This window comes from Trichogramma pretiosum, unplaced genomic scaffold (assembly GCF_000599845.2).
Source record: "Trichogramma pretiosum strain Unisexual culture from Peru unplaced genomic scaffold, Tpre_2.0 scaffold74, whole genome shotgun sequence".
Classification (NCBI taxonomy): Eukaryota; Metazoa; Arthropoda; class Insecta; order Hymenoptera; family Trichogrammatidae; genus Trichogramma; species Trichogramma pretiosum.
The window spans coordinates 351,222-368,649 of record NW_019641708.1 but is presented as its reverse complement, the minus strand read 5'-3'; the positions used below and the strand labels follow the sequence as shown (position 1 = coordinate 368,649).

General features: G+C 43.2%; 1 protein-coding gene across 1 annotated transcript in view; it reads left to right on the top strand.

The window, feature by feature from the left end:
- LOC106659458 (paired box protein Pax-8-like) overlaps positions 1-17,428 on the top strand; it is a 46,513-nt gene that overhangs the window by 26,684 nt on the left and 2,401 nt on the right. The window contains exons 6-10 of the mRNA XM_023463122.1: positions 11,443-11,528; positions 12,631-12,961; positions 14,881-14,967; positions 15,602-15,886; positions 17,074-17,172. Coding sequence (XP_023318890.1) covers positions 11,443-11,528; positions 12,631-12,961; positions 14,881-14,967; positions 15,602-15,886; positions 17,074-17,172 — 888 coding nt within the window. The remainder of the gene's footprint in view (positions 1-11,442; positions 11,529-12,630; positions 12,962-14,880; positions 14,968-15,601; positions 15,887-17,073; positions 17,173-17,428) is intronic.

Here is a 17,428-nt window from a genome sequence, read left to right as displayed (position 1 = left end):
CAGGTTTCCAATTTCTTTCTTTTTTGCTTTTTTGTTGTTCTTCGACTTTGACCTGTTACGTAGTATAGCAGGCAACGCGCGTATATACACACGTACGAATCGAAAAATGCAGCCAATCATCGTGCGGTCGCGAGAGCTACCAAAAAAAGAGCACCTTATGCAACGTAATCGTATATCGGCTTTGCTGATCCGAAAAGTGTCCTTTAACGTATATTTATATTCATCAAAAAATACGTCTCTCTGTCACCGAGATAAATTTACGACCATTATCCAAGTTCTTTTTTTTGTATCGATACTCCCACGCACGCGACTCACCGCACTCGTCGTGAATATATTACGAGGCGACCTGCACGACTGCGAGCTTTTCATTTTGGGGCTTTTTTCTCGATTCGCCACGCTTATACCGGCGTGTCGAATTCACGCGTGGGCCACTATACGATGTACTTGCATACGGAGTCGACAAATGCGCAGCTGAGAATAGCCTTAGCAGCTCGACGCGTTGTGCAGGCGCGCGTGGCACGTGCCCGGCTCGGCTCAGCTCTCTCGACACGCGAGAATCCGCAGTCCGTCCGACGGCAGAAGAAGAAGAACAAGTCGAGTCGAGCGACACGCGGCCCGCCGTAGTGGTATACAGAGCCGTCGCGTGACTAGGTCGCTTTTGCGACCAACCCCCCCGCAGAGCGAGAGAGACGCAGCACTCAAACTCGCACACGCAGCGGCGGCACACGACTGGATTTCTGCCGCTGCTGCTGCTGTGTGTTGGATCGCAGCCACCAACAGGGCTGCTGCTGCTGCTGCTGTCAAAGTGCGACCCTCGTGTCTGTGTATATATATATATGTACACGTGATCCCGCAAACATCGGCGCCAAAAAGCGATCGAGCCGCCACCATCACCACCACCACTGCTGTAGCAGCTCTTGGGGCTTTTCATACATAAGCCGCTACTCTACTCTCGTAATGGCCTCCCCCGCTATAGTCGCATAGTCGATCGTATTATTATATGGGCGCAGCTTTTGCTCCCATCGTCGTCGACGGCGACGACGACGTATAGTACTTAATGCACAAGCGGCCGCGAGGGGACCATAATACGGAGCGTCTACCCACACCCACACGCTGGCATTACGTTATATACTTATATATATCGGAGCTCTTTGCTCGCTCGGAAGACTGACTTTTTTTTTCTATAAGCACTGTATCATCGATAGATAATTGTTCATCGCGACCTTCACCGCAGCAGCATGAGTGAACGCCTCGTACATATATATGATATCATATTCGCGCGCGCGCGTGTGCGGCTTTCGACTCGTTTCACTCGGTGCATACGTTATACATAGTGGTATATGTGTATGTGCTTTATGTATTCGAGCGAGCTTTTATTGGATGATCTCTCTCTCTGTATGGGATGGAGAGGCCGCACACTTTGATATATACGCAAATTACACCCACTTATTCCGTGGGGTGAACGCGCGCAATCTTTCGCGATTATTGTATTTGCTCTCGCTCTCGAATTATTCAAGGGCCGATGCTTGATATTTCGTGATTCATTGAGCCGATGTGTGTACACGCGAACAAATTAACCGAATGATCTTTTTTTATTTTCGTTTAATGCTTTTTTGAATTTTCGTTTGTAAAAAGCTCTAGTGAGTTTCCAAATTTTAAGTCTATCGATTTGCAACAGTTCGATTACAATTTCCTCTGAAAAAACCAATAATTGAAACCCGATAGAGATGCTCAATATTAATAATAGTCTGACGAGTAAAAAGTTATTATTTAAAATGTTTCAAGTCTAAATGTTCTTTTATTTAGGTGATTTTTCTGTTTAATTATGATATGAATAATGAGCGTTCAAACAGTTTTCAATCACTTCAAGAATGATAATAACACTTTGAGCATACACCGCTAGATGGCGAGGTACATTAATCTGTAAATCTGCAAGTGGCAATGTAAAGATATTTGTATAAGTCAGAGCACGATTTTGTGACAAAATACTGATTGTATTTTCGTTTTTTTGATTGTATAGTTTTTTGATTGTATTTTCGTTTTTTTTATTTGAATAATACTCCAATTAATTTGGTCACAAAATATTGGAAAAGAAACTTTACACTTCTGATTAAGATATGCTCGATTCTATTGACTTCTTTTATCACCCAAAAACTATCCATAAAGTATCGAGCATTTCTACCAAGAAAAACTGAATTTTAAATTTCGCAGTCCCTTCTAAAACGAAAATTTCACCGCGTCACAGCTTTTCAATTGATACTTCCTCCTCTCAATTAAAAAAAAAAAAAAAAAGAACAAGGAAGAAAGGAAGGAAAGAAAAAAGAGCGTCCAGCAGTAGAGAGAGAGAGTCCACCGCGCAGCGCGTGATCCCGTTCGAACAATTTGCGCGCGCTCTCGGATCAAAAACGTGCGAGCTTCCAAGACATGTAATTTATAATAACATTCCCCGGGCCTGGTCTGGTCTGGTCTGTTCTGCTGCTGGTGTATGTGTATATATAAATACGTGATACACACACACACACACGGACACATTCAGTCCCCGCGCGTACACCGTAAGCGACAGGTGTTTTGTCTACACTGTTCTGCATTTTATAAAAGCTTGGGTGCGGTTATTACTTTGTTAGGTAACCGTTGTTTCCACGATGACTGGCATTTTAAATGTATATATAGACTCTCTTTCTCTCTCGCGCGCGAGCACAAGTGTCGGTGTGTTATATATATAACATAGATATATATATACGTATATATTTGCCCTGGCCTCTCCGTGAATTGTTCAAGGTGATTTTGTAATGATCTCCGGGCGCGCATAATGATATTCCAAATCATCGCGGCCCGGGTTAAAACCTATATACAAGTGAATATACAACGATGCTTCCGGTTTTCTTCTTTTTGCGCCCACACATACACATATTTGGAGTTTCAACGGTCCTGGAAGGTGTATACGGTAGCGGGAAATTATTTATTTTTTTTTTAACGTTTATAAGACGAGTGCACGACCTTATTTTACGCGGGACATTTTCGCTTATACAGAGTCCCTTTTGGTTCGATAACACATAGAAGTACAATCACTTTCACAAACGACGACGACGTCGGCGGCGGCAGTGGCGACGGAGGAGGCAGAAACAACGACTACAAAAAAAAAAGAATTATAAAACCCCACAGGAAATGATACCCGGCAGGCGCACAAAACATCAATCATCGACCGCAGATTTTTTCTTCCTCCTTCTGTACTTTATTTCTATCGAAAGAACTTAACAATTCTCATGACTTTACACTGTAAAACATAGAATAATAATTTAACTGCAACGTGTGTATAAATAGCCTAGAAAAAATGTTTTGTCACTTGCGAGTTCACAACGCTCCATCTATCGACCAAGTCAAAAAGCTCAGATTCATATATATACAACACCCATCATCGCGATAAATCTCGTTACAAGAAATATAAAAGCAAATTATAACAAGTTAAATGTCAAAGGATTAAAAGAAAAATAAAAAGTCGCAAAAATTAAAATCAACAAAGAGGAGTTCTTAAAGAAGTTTCAAATTTAAAAAATTCGTTATTCAATATTATTCGCTGCCACGTTAATAATCTTATCTAGAGTCTAAAATTAAGAAATGAAGCAGCAGAAGCAGGAACAACAACAGCGACGGCGACGCCAGCGTATAGAATAGACGAAGGGGGGTTAGAGGTGTACGCGATATTTCTAAAGAAACTTTATAATCTCGAGACAAGAACTAACAGGATCTTATATCTCTACACGCTAACTAATTACCAACTTTAATTTCGGACGCGGTCTAGCTGACTTATATTATTCTGTCTACTTCCGAGTAGAGGAACTGCCGCCTCGGGCGCACACTATATATACTCTCCGTGCCAACAAAAATATTTATAGCGTTATTTAGATAATGGCTTTTAACTTTTCAAAAAAAAAAGAAAAAAGAAAGTATAGCAGCGTCTCCGTTGGCGAGAGGAAATTTTTCACGCGCACGGAAAGAACTATGAATAAAAACTCGTATGATACTAAACGCAAAAAGGCCGCTCGAAGTCATGTGTATAGCGCATGTGTGCACCTATTATTGCAAAATTACAAATTTGCATTCCTCGTTTTGCCGAACGCGAGAGACGCCATGCCGAGGTGCAACCGGTTTTACTTATGCACCGGTATGATCGCTATGCCAGTCCGTATTACTGCCTGCGCGTTGTAATGTGTCAATTTGACGTGTTATGGATTATGTACCCATATCGATCGACCGACCGACCGAAAAGTGATTGTGTAGAATCGCGTGAACTTTTCGAATTATAATCATAGCTCTCGTATACTCGATAATCGAGTCGCGATCGAGAAAATTGCGGTAAACTACTCGGCTTTTTAATTGCCTTGTAATATATAAAATAATATATATTACGTTTATCGTTCGTACACACGTGCGGTCGACGAAAGATGCATAATTCACTGTATGGTATGGCGAAGCAAAAAAAAAAGGAAGAAGTATAGTTGCATCTCTCGCGTGTACACACACAGCAGCAGCAGCAGCAGCAGCAGCAGCAACGATATATATAGAGCTGAATTCATGTGTTGAGTTGGTGATACGGTTAATTCATAACGGCGTTTATGCTTTGTTGCACCGCCCGCCGCATTATAATATGCGCGGTGGTAAGGCTGTAGCATATATATACGCGGCGTACGTCTAGGCGCACCACCACCACCATTACCACCACTACCATCATCATCATCATCATCATGGTCGATCTTCGCTCGAGAGCTGCTCCGGACTTTCGTGAATATATAAATATGTTCCATCTCGCAGCTATATATATAGCGATCGCGACACGCGCTCAGTTGTATATATAACCATTATTACCAAGTATAGAAGTGTGGTGTTGTGTGGCGTACACTCACGAACGAACACCCCTTTTCTCTCTCTCTGTGCACGCATAACTGCACGATACGTATCGGAGTTATCCTTCCGATAAAATAAATAAATATACGTTCGAGTCTCTTGTGTATTATATACACAGTGCGCTGCACAGCCTAGAGAAGAGCTACTCAGAAGTCGGTATATGTATACGATTTTATTGATAAAGGTCGATCGCGCCTCGGTGATTTTTGAGAGACATCTTCTGTACACGTGCCGCGCGCACACACACACGAGATTACGACGCGATTACGTCTCTATACACTATTTAGTAATTCGATGCAATTGGATTATATCCATGGGCGCGCGTGAGAGATCGTTTAATCGATCCGACAAGTTGTTTTATTTGCTCGTTTTACCCAAAGTCTCGCGCGCGGCTTATACGATGTGTTTTCTCTGTCTGATCGTGTGGTTGCGCGGCCACACAAATACACGTACACGCATGATCGTCACCGCAACATCCGCAGCCGCATCCGAAGGCGCGAGAGAGAATAAATCTCCATTGTGACGATCGATCTTACGGCGTGTACCCGAAAAAGCGACGACGCGGGCTTATGGATATTCGAGATTTCGAGAGAGCGATCGCTGATGGAGAAAAAAAAAGAGAGAGAAAAAGGAGGCGAGATGCATATGATATGAATATAGAATATATATTCAGATTTTCTCTCGCTCGACGTCGGCTCGTTGGCAGGGCAATCACACTTCAGCTCTCTCTCTCTCTCGTTGTCCTGGACAGAAAAGCTTCACCTTCTCTCTCGAGAGAGGAGAGCATATTACGTATACGAATACGTGACGGTATATACGCAACATCTCGTCGTCGTCGTCGCGCAGAGCTGATATCATGTTATATATTCTTGTGGTCTCGGTAGATAGAAAATCCGATGCGCTCCTGTCTCCCTCTCTCTACGTACGTATATAATATACACTTCAACATCGTACGTACACCATATATATATAAATACGTGACTCTGCACTGTACAGGACTGCAAATACATAAGCAAAAACAGAGAGAGAGAGAGAGAGAGAGAGAGAGAGAGAGAGAGGAAAAAAGTCCAGTGCGCGCACGAGCGCAGAGCGCGCAAGTAAAGAAAGGGCGATCTCTCTCCCGAAATGCCGCTGCGAGCGCGCGCGCGCGGCGTAACGCCCTGTGAGCACCTGCTTTATACCGTGCGCCTCTCTGCTCCCTCGCCTCGGCGGAGCTCTCTTCCGGCCGAACGGACGCTTTGGCTCTCTCTCTCTCTCTCTCTTTCACTCTTGCCCCTTGCTGTATGTATACGAGTTGCATAGCGCACTATACTATCTTCCTCGTTAACTCCAGTGTGCCCGAGCGGCGGCCGTTTCACCTGCCGATGTGTGTTGTTGCCGCTGCACACGAGCCTCGGAGTCCCCTCTCAACCTCCCGGACGTACGACGCTCTCTTTTTTTTTTCTCCTTTTTTTTTTCACTTGCCTGCAAGCCCGCTCGCTCGCTCGCTCGCGTGTCTATATGGACTCTACTGTTGCTATTCGAGTCTGTGTGTGTAGGTAAAAATTTTTACATGTTTATACACACACACAACGATGTATACAATAGGTGCACTTGAATTACCAAGTACTCGAGCCTAGTGTAATGTATTCTCTTGCTCTCCGCTATATAATACACGAGTCATTTCGCGTTTATCGCGAGCGCAACTCCGCGAGCGAGCAGGGCAACGCTCATTCAAAAGAATATTTTAATAAAATAATGAAAAAAAAAAAAAAGAGGCAAGTGTCCGAAAGGGCTCTCTGCAACCGATCGTGTATGTATATAATGCACATGTGCGTGCGCTCGCTCGTAAACTTGCAAACGAGATCGACAGAGAAAGAAAGAGAGACGTTAAGTTCATTACCGGCCACTATATATATAACATAACGTCTATATAATATAGACGATATTTTAACGAAAGCATAAGGCAGCAGCACACCGAGTGCTGCCGCTCGAATTGAACATCATCATCGTGCAGAGCAGCGATCTGTGCTTAGCCAAGTGTAGGATATTGGCTGTATACTACTACTACTAGTACGGGAGAGAGCAGAAACAGATGACAAAATTATGTTGTTCGGGACACACATCAGAATGTCTCTTTGCCAGCAGCGCACAAAGCTCTCCAGATACATATATATACACGTATACGAGAAAGAGACCATATATATGCGGCGAAAAGTCGATTAAGGCTCGGGCACTACCACCATCACCGCCACTGCTACTACTACTAGCTGTGTAGTGTGGCAATCTAGGTGACGAAGAGCCGGGCAACACAAGCACACCCAGGCAGACACACACAGGCCAAGGGCTGCTGTGCTCTCGAGAGTCAATGAGAGAAAGAAATCGCTGCAGTTTGTTGTGCTCGAGGGAGCTCCATCTGCGAGAGAGAGAAAAGCAGCGCGACGAGCCGAGCCGACCGAACGACGAGCGTAGAACTGGGGTCACCCCTCGTGCTGCTACTGCTGCTTTTCTCTCCCTCTGCTGCTGCTGCTGCTGCTGCTCTGCAGCGTAATACATCTTTCTCGGGTCCCAGCATTTCGCACCCCTGACTGCTACTCTGCTTGTGCAAGCCAAAATTTACTCTCTCTCTCTCTCTCTCGCTGTATAAGGTACATTTATAGATCAGTGGCAGGCAGCAGCGCAACTCTCTTTCCCGATCCATTATTACTCGTGTATTGTGCTGCTTAACATTGACTCGATTGCTTTCGAATAAAGATGCGGGAGCGCTTGTATATATATTTATTCTCTCTCGCTCTGTGTCAGTCTCGAGTTATTCGATTTACGGCCGTTTTCGAATAAGCTATACCGCTGCTTCGAGCTAACGCACTCCATTATTATTACCTAGTCCCTTCTTTTTTTTTATTCGTTTATATACTTCTCAATTCGCTCGAGAGAGCCTCGATTATGTCGCATCGAGAGAAAGAGAGAGAGAGAAAATATATACACAACGGCTGGCCTGCTGCTGCTGTTGCTGCAGTCGGTGCAGGCCCCGCGCGCTAGCATATATTTATACCGCTAAAAGTACGCGCCAAAAAGGCTACGTATATATATATACCGACTGGCGCGCACGCGACTCTCTTATATGTGCGTGCGTGCGTACGCGCCCGCTCGTGCGAAATTGTGCTCCGTATATACGATATAATACCGACTGCATTATAAGCTCGCACATATTATATATTATAAAAGAGAGAGAGAGAAGCGATGAAAAGTTTTTTTTCTCTTCTTCTTCATCTTTCGCTCTCGGCTTTTGTGACGGCGTGTCAAATCAGTCACGGAAAACAGTTTGTCACCGACGGCGATGTGCGACCCTCGAGAGACGCACACATACATACATATAGGAGTTGCTTATTACACAGTCAAGAGAGCGCATATAGATGTACGTATATGTGTACGATGTGTATAATAATATAAATATAATAGAGCAGCGCAACGTCGTCGTCGTCGTCGCGAGCGCGAAAGTAAGATGGTAAAAGAGAGACAACGTAATACACTCGGCAACAAAATTATCGCAACAAAAAAATTCATCGAAATTTTGTCGATTTTCAAATGCTTCTATCTTGGGCTAGATTTATCGTATCGACACGCTTTTTTTTTTAATTTCTTGGAAATTTTGTCCTCTTTAAATCCATATAAATTAAGATAAGATTTGAGTTAATGTTGAGTTACCAGTAGTATTTGAGCGTGACCCTAAAAATTACTGAAAAAAAATGACTGTTTGAACGTGTACCAGTACACAGTAATTTTCCTATCGAAATCTAACATACACCATCGCAAAGTGCTCTTTTCAACGAGTAATTTAAAAAAAAAAGACCTCTCTACGATTTTTTTAACGCCCTGTAGGTCGATTTGAAGGTACGGTTTATGTACGCAAAATGACCAGAAAATCGTCTTGATTTCAGGTAAATGGGGGATTTTACGTACTTTAAATGGTATCTTCAAATCGACCTACAGGGCGTTAAAAAAATCGTAGAGAGGTCTTTTTTTTTTTAAATTACTCGTTGAAAAGAGCACTTTGCGATGGTGTATGTTAGATTTCGATAGGAAAATTACTGTGTACTGGTACACGTTCAAACAGTCATTTTTTTTCAGTAATTTTTAGGGTCACGCTCAAATACTACTGGTAACTCAACATTAACTCAAATCTTATCTTAATTTATATGGATTTAAAGAGGACAAAATTTCCAAGAAATTAAAAAAAAAAGCGTGTCGATACGATAAATCTAGCCCAAGATAGAAGCATTTGAAAATCGACAAAATTTCGATGAATTTTTTTGTTGCGATAATTTTGTTGCCGAGTGTATATACCTGTATCTGATATACGGGCGCAAGTTTCATTTCTGGAACACCTCCTACGCGACCGTCTAGCGTCTACGTCGCGACGAGAAATATGTAAAAAAAAAATGAAAGAGATAGAGAAGAGAGAAGAGAAAAAAAGGGAAAATATTTTATTCGTACTGTTACGAGGATTATGCGCGATGGATAAAACGCGACCTTCATCGTATACATGCATATTCAACCTTATGTGTCTATAAAAGCTCTGCCTTTATAATACATTGTGTACAGTCGAGCACTCGAGGTAGGTGGAATCTCCGTTGTTTTCCGAACTCGTCCGTAATATATCCATTTATCCAGTCATATGTATACGCAGAGACAGAGAGAGAGAAAGAGAGGCCAAAAGCAATTTAGTGGCAGGATGGCATATAGGCTTGAAACTTGGCGCGCGCCCCGAGTATCCAACACACACTCACATATCCATATAACATATATATACCGTTCGTCTTCCACCTCGTGTATAATACGTATTCGCGCTTATTGTGCATATATCCACGTGTGTATGTGTGTGCATATATATACGGACACATCCTATCGTACCCTATATATACCCTCGTACCGATGGTCATTTAATTATTCGAGATATCCGGTCGACGCAAATGTCGGCCTCTATAGAGCCGTCCTTGCTGCTGACTGTCTTTCTCGATGTGTGTGTATATATATTCGCTGCGGCGGCGGTGTGCATACCTCTCACTTTTCGCATGTACTACACACACATACTACTGTACGGACTGTCTCTCTCACTCTCTGTGCGAAACAGTTGGCGTTTGTCCGTTGTGCGCCTATATAGTATATATATAGTGGCTCTCTGTACCGTCGACGACTACTACTACTACGTATATATATAGAGTACTGACCAAGCCCCTGACATACACTTGCACGCGGGACGCTCACATTTATTCCACCCGACCCACGACTGCTATACTACTACTGTATATGCATTTCTCTGTATATATATGCGAGTGTGTGTAAGTGCCCCGCGTTACATACGTACGAGTTCGGATGTATCCGTGTCTCTTTCTCTGTCTCTACGTATATATATTGTATATACGTTTATTAAAACGACATTCTGCATTGTAAGGGCCTGGCCTCAAACAATGAACTTCTATATACTAGACTCAAAATTGTTTTCTGTTATATCTATCGATACCATACGCGGAAGGAGCAGCAGCAGCATCATCCTCCTGTATATAACACTGCAGCAGCAACTCTTTTCACCGTATATTATATATATACGTATATATATATACCCGGTACACGTAAGCCGATGTACGGCACGTGCTGCTGTGGCTGCTGCTCCGAAAGTCGCTGAGACATTTCGCAGCCGCTCCATATGCCCTGGGCGCGGAGCAACGGCTCGCGTCGATATTTATGAAATTGCACGTTTATAAACAAACCCTCGCGGTGCCACAATCGGTCCGAACGGCATCGTGCACGATGCGTTATCTCTTGTGCTGCGACTATTTGCGAAACATCGAGACGAGGCATACAATTACGCGCATATTTTAATGCCCATTTGTGTGTACCTCTTAATGAGCTTCTCTAATAACGACGCCGTGAATGCGTACGACATCATTCACATCGAGTATAAACATTGATGCAGCCTTGGCCCCATGGCGCCTAACTCATATATTCTCACATACCTTCGCGTGTATCATGAGGCGCGTGGCATTTTATTTGTTATAGCTCCGACAAAGGTTTCTGGACTTGGTCTGGCCTCTTGAAACGCTATTAAAAATTCAATGTCATAATGTCTTTAATGGACAATTGTTTGAAATATCTCTTCGGTTGTTTTCTTTCCACGAGCAGAAACATTGACTATCTTCCAAAATAGTACCTTTTATTCTCTTAAAAAAATTTGACAATTCCCCGCGTTTATGACTGCGGGATACATTTACGCTTTACTGTTACATACCTACGTATATGAATATTGCATCAAAAGCGTCAGAATCCCTCGAAAGACGAGACGCAAAATTTATACTATATACATTCAAATTTATTCAAAGAGTAAAATTTTGTATAAAATTTCGTAATATTTGCAATATTTACGGGATCTCATTTTTTTTTCATTTTTCATTTTTAAACAAAATATGACTCTTACGTCGCTTCGTAGTTCCACGAAGAGGAGAAAAAAACGGCCTTTCGAGCGTATAGCAAAGCTAATTTGCTCAATTTTTTTTTTTTTCACAGACGAGGCGCAGGACCTGTGCGAGCACTCGGACGACGACTTGAAGCGACAGAGAAGCAGTTACAACGGCGATCAGCTATATCCAAATGTGAGTGTAACAACGCAATTTCGTCCTCATTTTATAATTTATAATAATAATAATAATAATAATCATATCATTAATCGACGTATACCATGTTGCTGGCATACATGTGTGTGTTCATTTTTCGCGCGTTATCTCCTTTCTATTTTTTTTTCCTCTCTCTATTATTTTTTTTCTTCGGTCATTATTATCTTTCATATTACGCCGGAAAAGAGTGTAGTATAGAGGAGTAGCAAAAGCAGCAGCAGCAGCAGCGTCAGAAAGGAAAAAGTTCTTCAGGTGGCACGAGCGAGCAGCAGCAGCAGCAGCAGCAGTATACGGTCGTATAATAATGAGGAGGTGAGTAGTTAGACCGCAAAGTGGATGTACCCATGCGCCGCCGTCGACGCGCGTCACGCCACAGCGCCGTACACGCGGCACACGAATAGAGGCTCTCCTCCTGGCGTGCTTTAGCTTTAGCTGCTCTGCTCTCCTCTGTATAAATGTGTGTGTGCGTGTACTGGTAGCAAATTCATATCAAAGTGGAAGATTGCGCTTCGTCCGCGTGTTATCGTTTGCGGGGGCCCCCGACGTGTCTTATACCTGCAGCCACTGGCGCGCGCGCACGAGCACGATGTACAGTAGAAGGTGGTGGCGGCGGCGGCGATGGCTGCGTGCGTGCACATCCTACCTCTCTCTCGACTGTACACAGAGCCGAGTTTTTCCGAGCGAAACCGCAAGAAAAGTAGCAGCGCGCGGCCCATACACGATGCACTCGTTGTACCATAATATACACAAAGAGAGAGAGAGAGATATCTATATACGATGAGCCGTGCGCGCATATTATAATGTGAGTTGCGCGCCTCTCGGCTCGACAGCTTTCGCGCCTGCCTCTCGCATGCAGCAGCGCAGCTTTGTGTTATATATAAACGCGAACACGCGCCCATATTTAGCATCCTTATTTATGTATGCGCGTGTGCCTCTCTTTTTCTCATATATTGCAATATAATATATCTGTATAAGTATACGAGGCGTGCTCGATTTTTAAAGGCCTCTTTACTAATCTCTCTCTCTCTCTTTCTTTCCATATCCATTCGCGCCATCGGACGAATCGAACCAACACCAACAGCTGTGGTCGAGCGGGAAATGGAGCATCAAGGACGAGCACAAGCTGCTCCACGAGCTCGGCGACGCGGCCGGCAACGGCGGCTCTGGGGGCAACGGCACCGGCAACGGACCCGGCAACAATAATCAACAGCAGCAGCAGCAGCAGCAACAACAGAACAACAATCAACAGCAGGGCACGACGGTGTATTACGAGCACGGCGGCTTCGGCACGGCGACGCCCGGCGGTCAGGTCAGCGCCTCGGAGCTGTACGACTCGCTGGGACCGATCGCCGCGGGCATGACCCAGTCGCAGACGTCGCATCTCTACACGCCGCCCATCGCCGCTACCCTGGGTCAGTATATCTCAAAGTTCGTTTGATTTTCACACACGTTTGCCACGTATATCCACGATATTCACCACACCACGCACAAATTTATATGTACGTTATTTATATGCACTGCTGTAATGATCGCAATCGATCGTGGATTTCGATACTTGGAACTCGATATGAAAAGTTCCTCACGCATACGCCACACCGCATCGCATTCTCTTCCTCCGGCCCATCGTGTGCTCGGCTATTAGGCAAATTCTCTCTCTCTCTGTTTGCGCTTTGCATTTTAAATTCAGCTATTTGGCGGGCAGTTTACACGCGCAGTTTTATATATTTTGTTGTTGTTGTTGGTCTCTCTTTGGCCAGTACCGAGAGGGGCCCAGCGATCGGTATAGTACCCACGATTCTAGTACGTATCCTTTAGCTGCGCACACACAGACACAACAAGTGATTTAGAATATATTACGATGTAAAGGAATACTCGGTACTGCATACGGCCTGGCAGCTAGCTCTATTACCGCTTCAACATTGGCCATTTAACAGACAGACAGAGAGAGAATATAATATTTGCAAAAAAATGCAAACACCGCCCGAAGTTAACGAGAATATATATACGTATCGAGCCAGAGAGAGAGAGAGAGAGAGAGAGAGAAAGATAAAAATATTGCTCGTAAATTCTATACGCTTCTTCTTCATCGCGCACTGCGGAGAAAAATTGGCTCTCACTCTCTCGCTCGTTTTGCTTGTAAAACGAGGTAATACTGCTGCTCGCGCTTGGCTCCCATGCGCTTTTTCTATTTTGCGCGTTGCGTTGCTCTCCGCACTGCTCTTTTATTTTTCCCTTGTTTATTATTGCCCTTTTACTTCGCCCACACGCACAAAAACACACGCACACATACCCGCGCACAGGTAAACACTCTAAAGTAACAATTTTTTTTTTTTTTTTTTTTTTTTTGACTAAACGACGATCTACTTTGAACCCATAATGCACGTATTACCACCGAACAAAGAGTACTTTAACTCGGACGTTTGAGGAAGGATAAGGAGGTGGCGGTGTCTTGGCGCACAGTAGTAGTGGTAGTAGTAGTAGCAGAGAAAGAGAGAGAATTTCTCGCTGTGGCCGTTCGCTGCCGAGCTTTGCGAAATTTGTACACCTAATTTGCATCCCTCTGATTTGTGTTGTGTGCAACTCGAGCCAAAGAGAGAGAGAGAGAGAAAAAAGTAAGCTTCTCTCTCACGGCCCTCGAGATACTTTTCCGTGCAGAATAGAGAGAGAGAAAGAGAACAAAAAAAAATCCGTCTCAAGTAGCTAACTTTTCGTAATGTATATATCCCTATTCCAGATTGGTCGTAACTCTTTTTCACTAATAGCACCCCCCTACCACTACTACTGCTACTAATCCATTTCCATCTTCTTACTTGCGCCTTTAAGGAGTTGGAGGAGATTTTCTCAGCAATTTACCTCTCTGGCTACTAGCTACTACTATTCGACGTGGAATTGCGTATCGTCGATGCGTTGCCTATATTATATACTGGGATAATATACCAGCGCCGGTGGTTTTCTGCTTTTCTTCCATTTATTATACACAAATACGCCTTGTATTTGCACTGAATCATCTCTCACGTTTCTCTATTGGATAATGTATGCGAAACTATTTGTAAATTAGGATCATTGGTTCTTGTAGTTTTATTTCGATGGGCAGTAGAATCGATAATCGCCGTTTTAAGAATGAAATACTAACGTAACAAACTAACAAATTTTATTAAAATAAATCCATTAATTTGGGAATCAAAATTGATTAACACATTTTCATATAAAAATCTCTGTAGATCATCCACCTCACTTGTATTCACTTAACGTTCATTATAATCATTGCGGTAAAAGAAATAAAAAAAATTACAACCTAATACAGAGCAACTTGATGGTTATTTGATGACAGGTGGTACTTTGACGCCCTTAACACCATTGACAATGCAAGAACTAAAATTGAGCCAGGCAATGGATGGAGCTAATATGTCTCCTTATCATAATACTGGTGAGTTGGCCACCTCTTCTGTTCATTTCGATGGGATCCCCCCTTGACCTTCACTCGTCGTATATATTTCCACTCTAGCATATATACACCACACAACATACGAAAAAAATCATATAGTTTTATAACGAATTCTCAAAACTGTAGCATGTGATCGATGCTGCTTTTTCATTATGCTTTCGCAATTAAGCAAGTACGAGTAATGAGAAAATTACCAACACAAGTATTCATCGTTGACACAGTACACACATGGAGCTTTTCTGTCAGAAAGAAGCGAAAATCTATGTAACTCGTATAGTACTTTGGATTTACGTAACAAATACTCGGAAAATTTCTATATACTCAAGAAAACAAGACGATACGTGTGTAGGTGCATACGTGAACACACAAAATGACGCTGGTATAATAACAATAATAATAAAAAAAAATATGCTGCACTACATAATATGATTCGAGATGTAAGTAACATAAGTCGCGTGTAACGTGAGTTCGGCTGTCACAACGTCACACAGACACACACACAACACACATCATAGTGCCTACGTATAAAATATGACAAAAAAAAATAACGTAATATCTGTTACGTCTCTCTCTCTCTCTCTCTCTGGTCTCTTCGTCGCTGGTCAACACACAGGCGAGAGCGGCAACGTGCCAGGTTCTTACGTGAGCGTGGGCCCGGGCGGCGATCAGAGCCCGCCCGTCAGCATGCAGAGCGACAGTCCGGCCGGAGGTGGCGGTGGAAGTACCGGTGCCGGTGGTGGTAACAGCGCCACGAGTTTGACGCAGCAGCAGCAGAACGTGGTCGAGCCGGGCCTGACGCTGCTCCAGCCGCCGGTGAGCCAGGGGCCGGCCCAGGGCGCCGCGGCGATTCCGCCCTACTCGAGCATGCTGCCGAGTTTCGGACACTACGCCAGCGGTGAGTATATCATAAATAAAAATTTTTTCGGGAGCCTAGAATACAATACATATTGAAAAAGATATCCGTTGTTTTTATTCTTAACTAACGGTCGATATACATAATATATTATTTATATTCTTCGCGCTCGAGTAAAAATATCAACCTGACCGAGAGGCGCTTTATAAAACATGATATAAAATACACTATCACCTGCAGCCGCGCGCGCGCAATGTCCCTTGTAATAGTTGTGCTTCTTCGATGCGATGTACTTTTTGCGCTCGCGAGTACGCGAACACAATGGCTGGTGCGGTATATATATATATATACGGTAGTACAAAGCCTAGACGACGCCTGGCAAAGAGATAGAAAGAGAGCGAATACCGGTCACACGATTCGCGCGATTCGAAACGCCAGCCGGGTGATCGAGCATTTTTTTTCTTTCGTCGCTGTGAAAATCGCCACACGATTTCGATGGGGTGGGTGACTTACATTTTTTTTTCTTTACTATATGTACCCTTGTACAACTGCGATGGTCACATTTTTAGACCCTCGTGCATATATAGATTGATCAATGGGTATAAATCGTTGCCTTAATTTCGATCAAAGGTCTTATTCTTGGTAGAAATGCTCAACATTTTATGGCTGGTTTTTGGCTGAAGAAAACTTCTTTAGCCAAGTTTCTTAGACTTGAGACGGTCATTGGAACTGGATATAACAAAAGTGTCACGTTTTTAAAAATATTTTATGGTTATTTTTTTTAATTACCATGTCACTGCGCACAATCTGACAACATCGATACACACGATGACACCAAACCAAAAACGCGATGTTATTTATACAATTATCTTTACTTTGTCACTTGCAGATTTACAGATAAATGTACCTCGCCATCTAGTGGCGAAGGGTTAAAGTAGTATTATCGTATTCAAAGCGGTCGAAAACTAATCTATGTTTTTTCAAACAATTGAATCGTCATTTTCGTGTCGTTGAAAATGCACTTGATATCTGTAACAAAAAAAAAATCGCCAAAAACAAGCCGATAAATCATTTCGAATGACAAGTTTTTGTCATTTCATTAATGTTGAGCATTTCATACATGATGAATTACAAAGTAGACGCTTTATCAAAAATAAAACACGAAGTCTTGATATCAACGTTATGACGCTAATCGATATGTTTTATGTGTGTGTTTTTTACCACAGGTGGCGCCAGCGACTACGCCTACAGCGCCGCCTACTCGCAGTACTCGGGCGCGACCTACGGTGGCTACGGTTATGGGGCAGCGACTAGCGGGTTGCTCAGTAAGTAAACAGTGAGTATGAGTATAAGAATAAACAAGGCAAAAAAAAAAAAAAAATGACGCGACAGTAATGCACCCCCGACCAATTAAATCCGTACCACTCCTGCATTGTCCTCGATTGTTGTATTACACTAGATGAATAAACGAATATCGCACCGATCCTATGTACAAACTTATACTCCTCGTCCTTATTTCTGTGAGAATATCGCGGGGTACACGAGCGAATTCGAGAGCGAAAGAGATCGAGTGAAAATGAG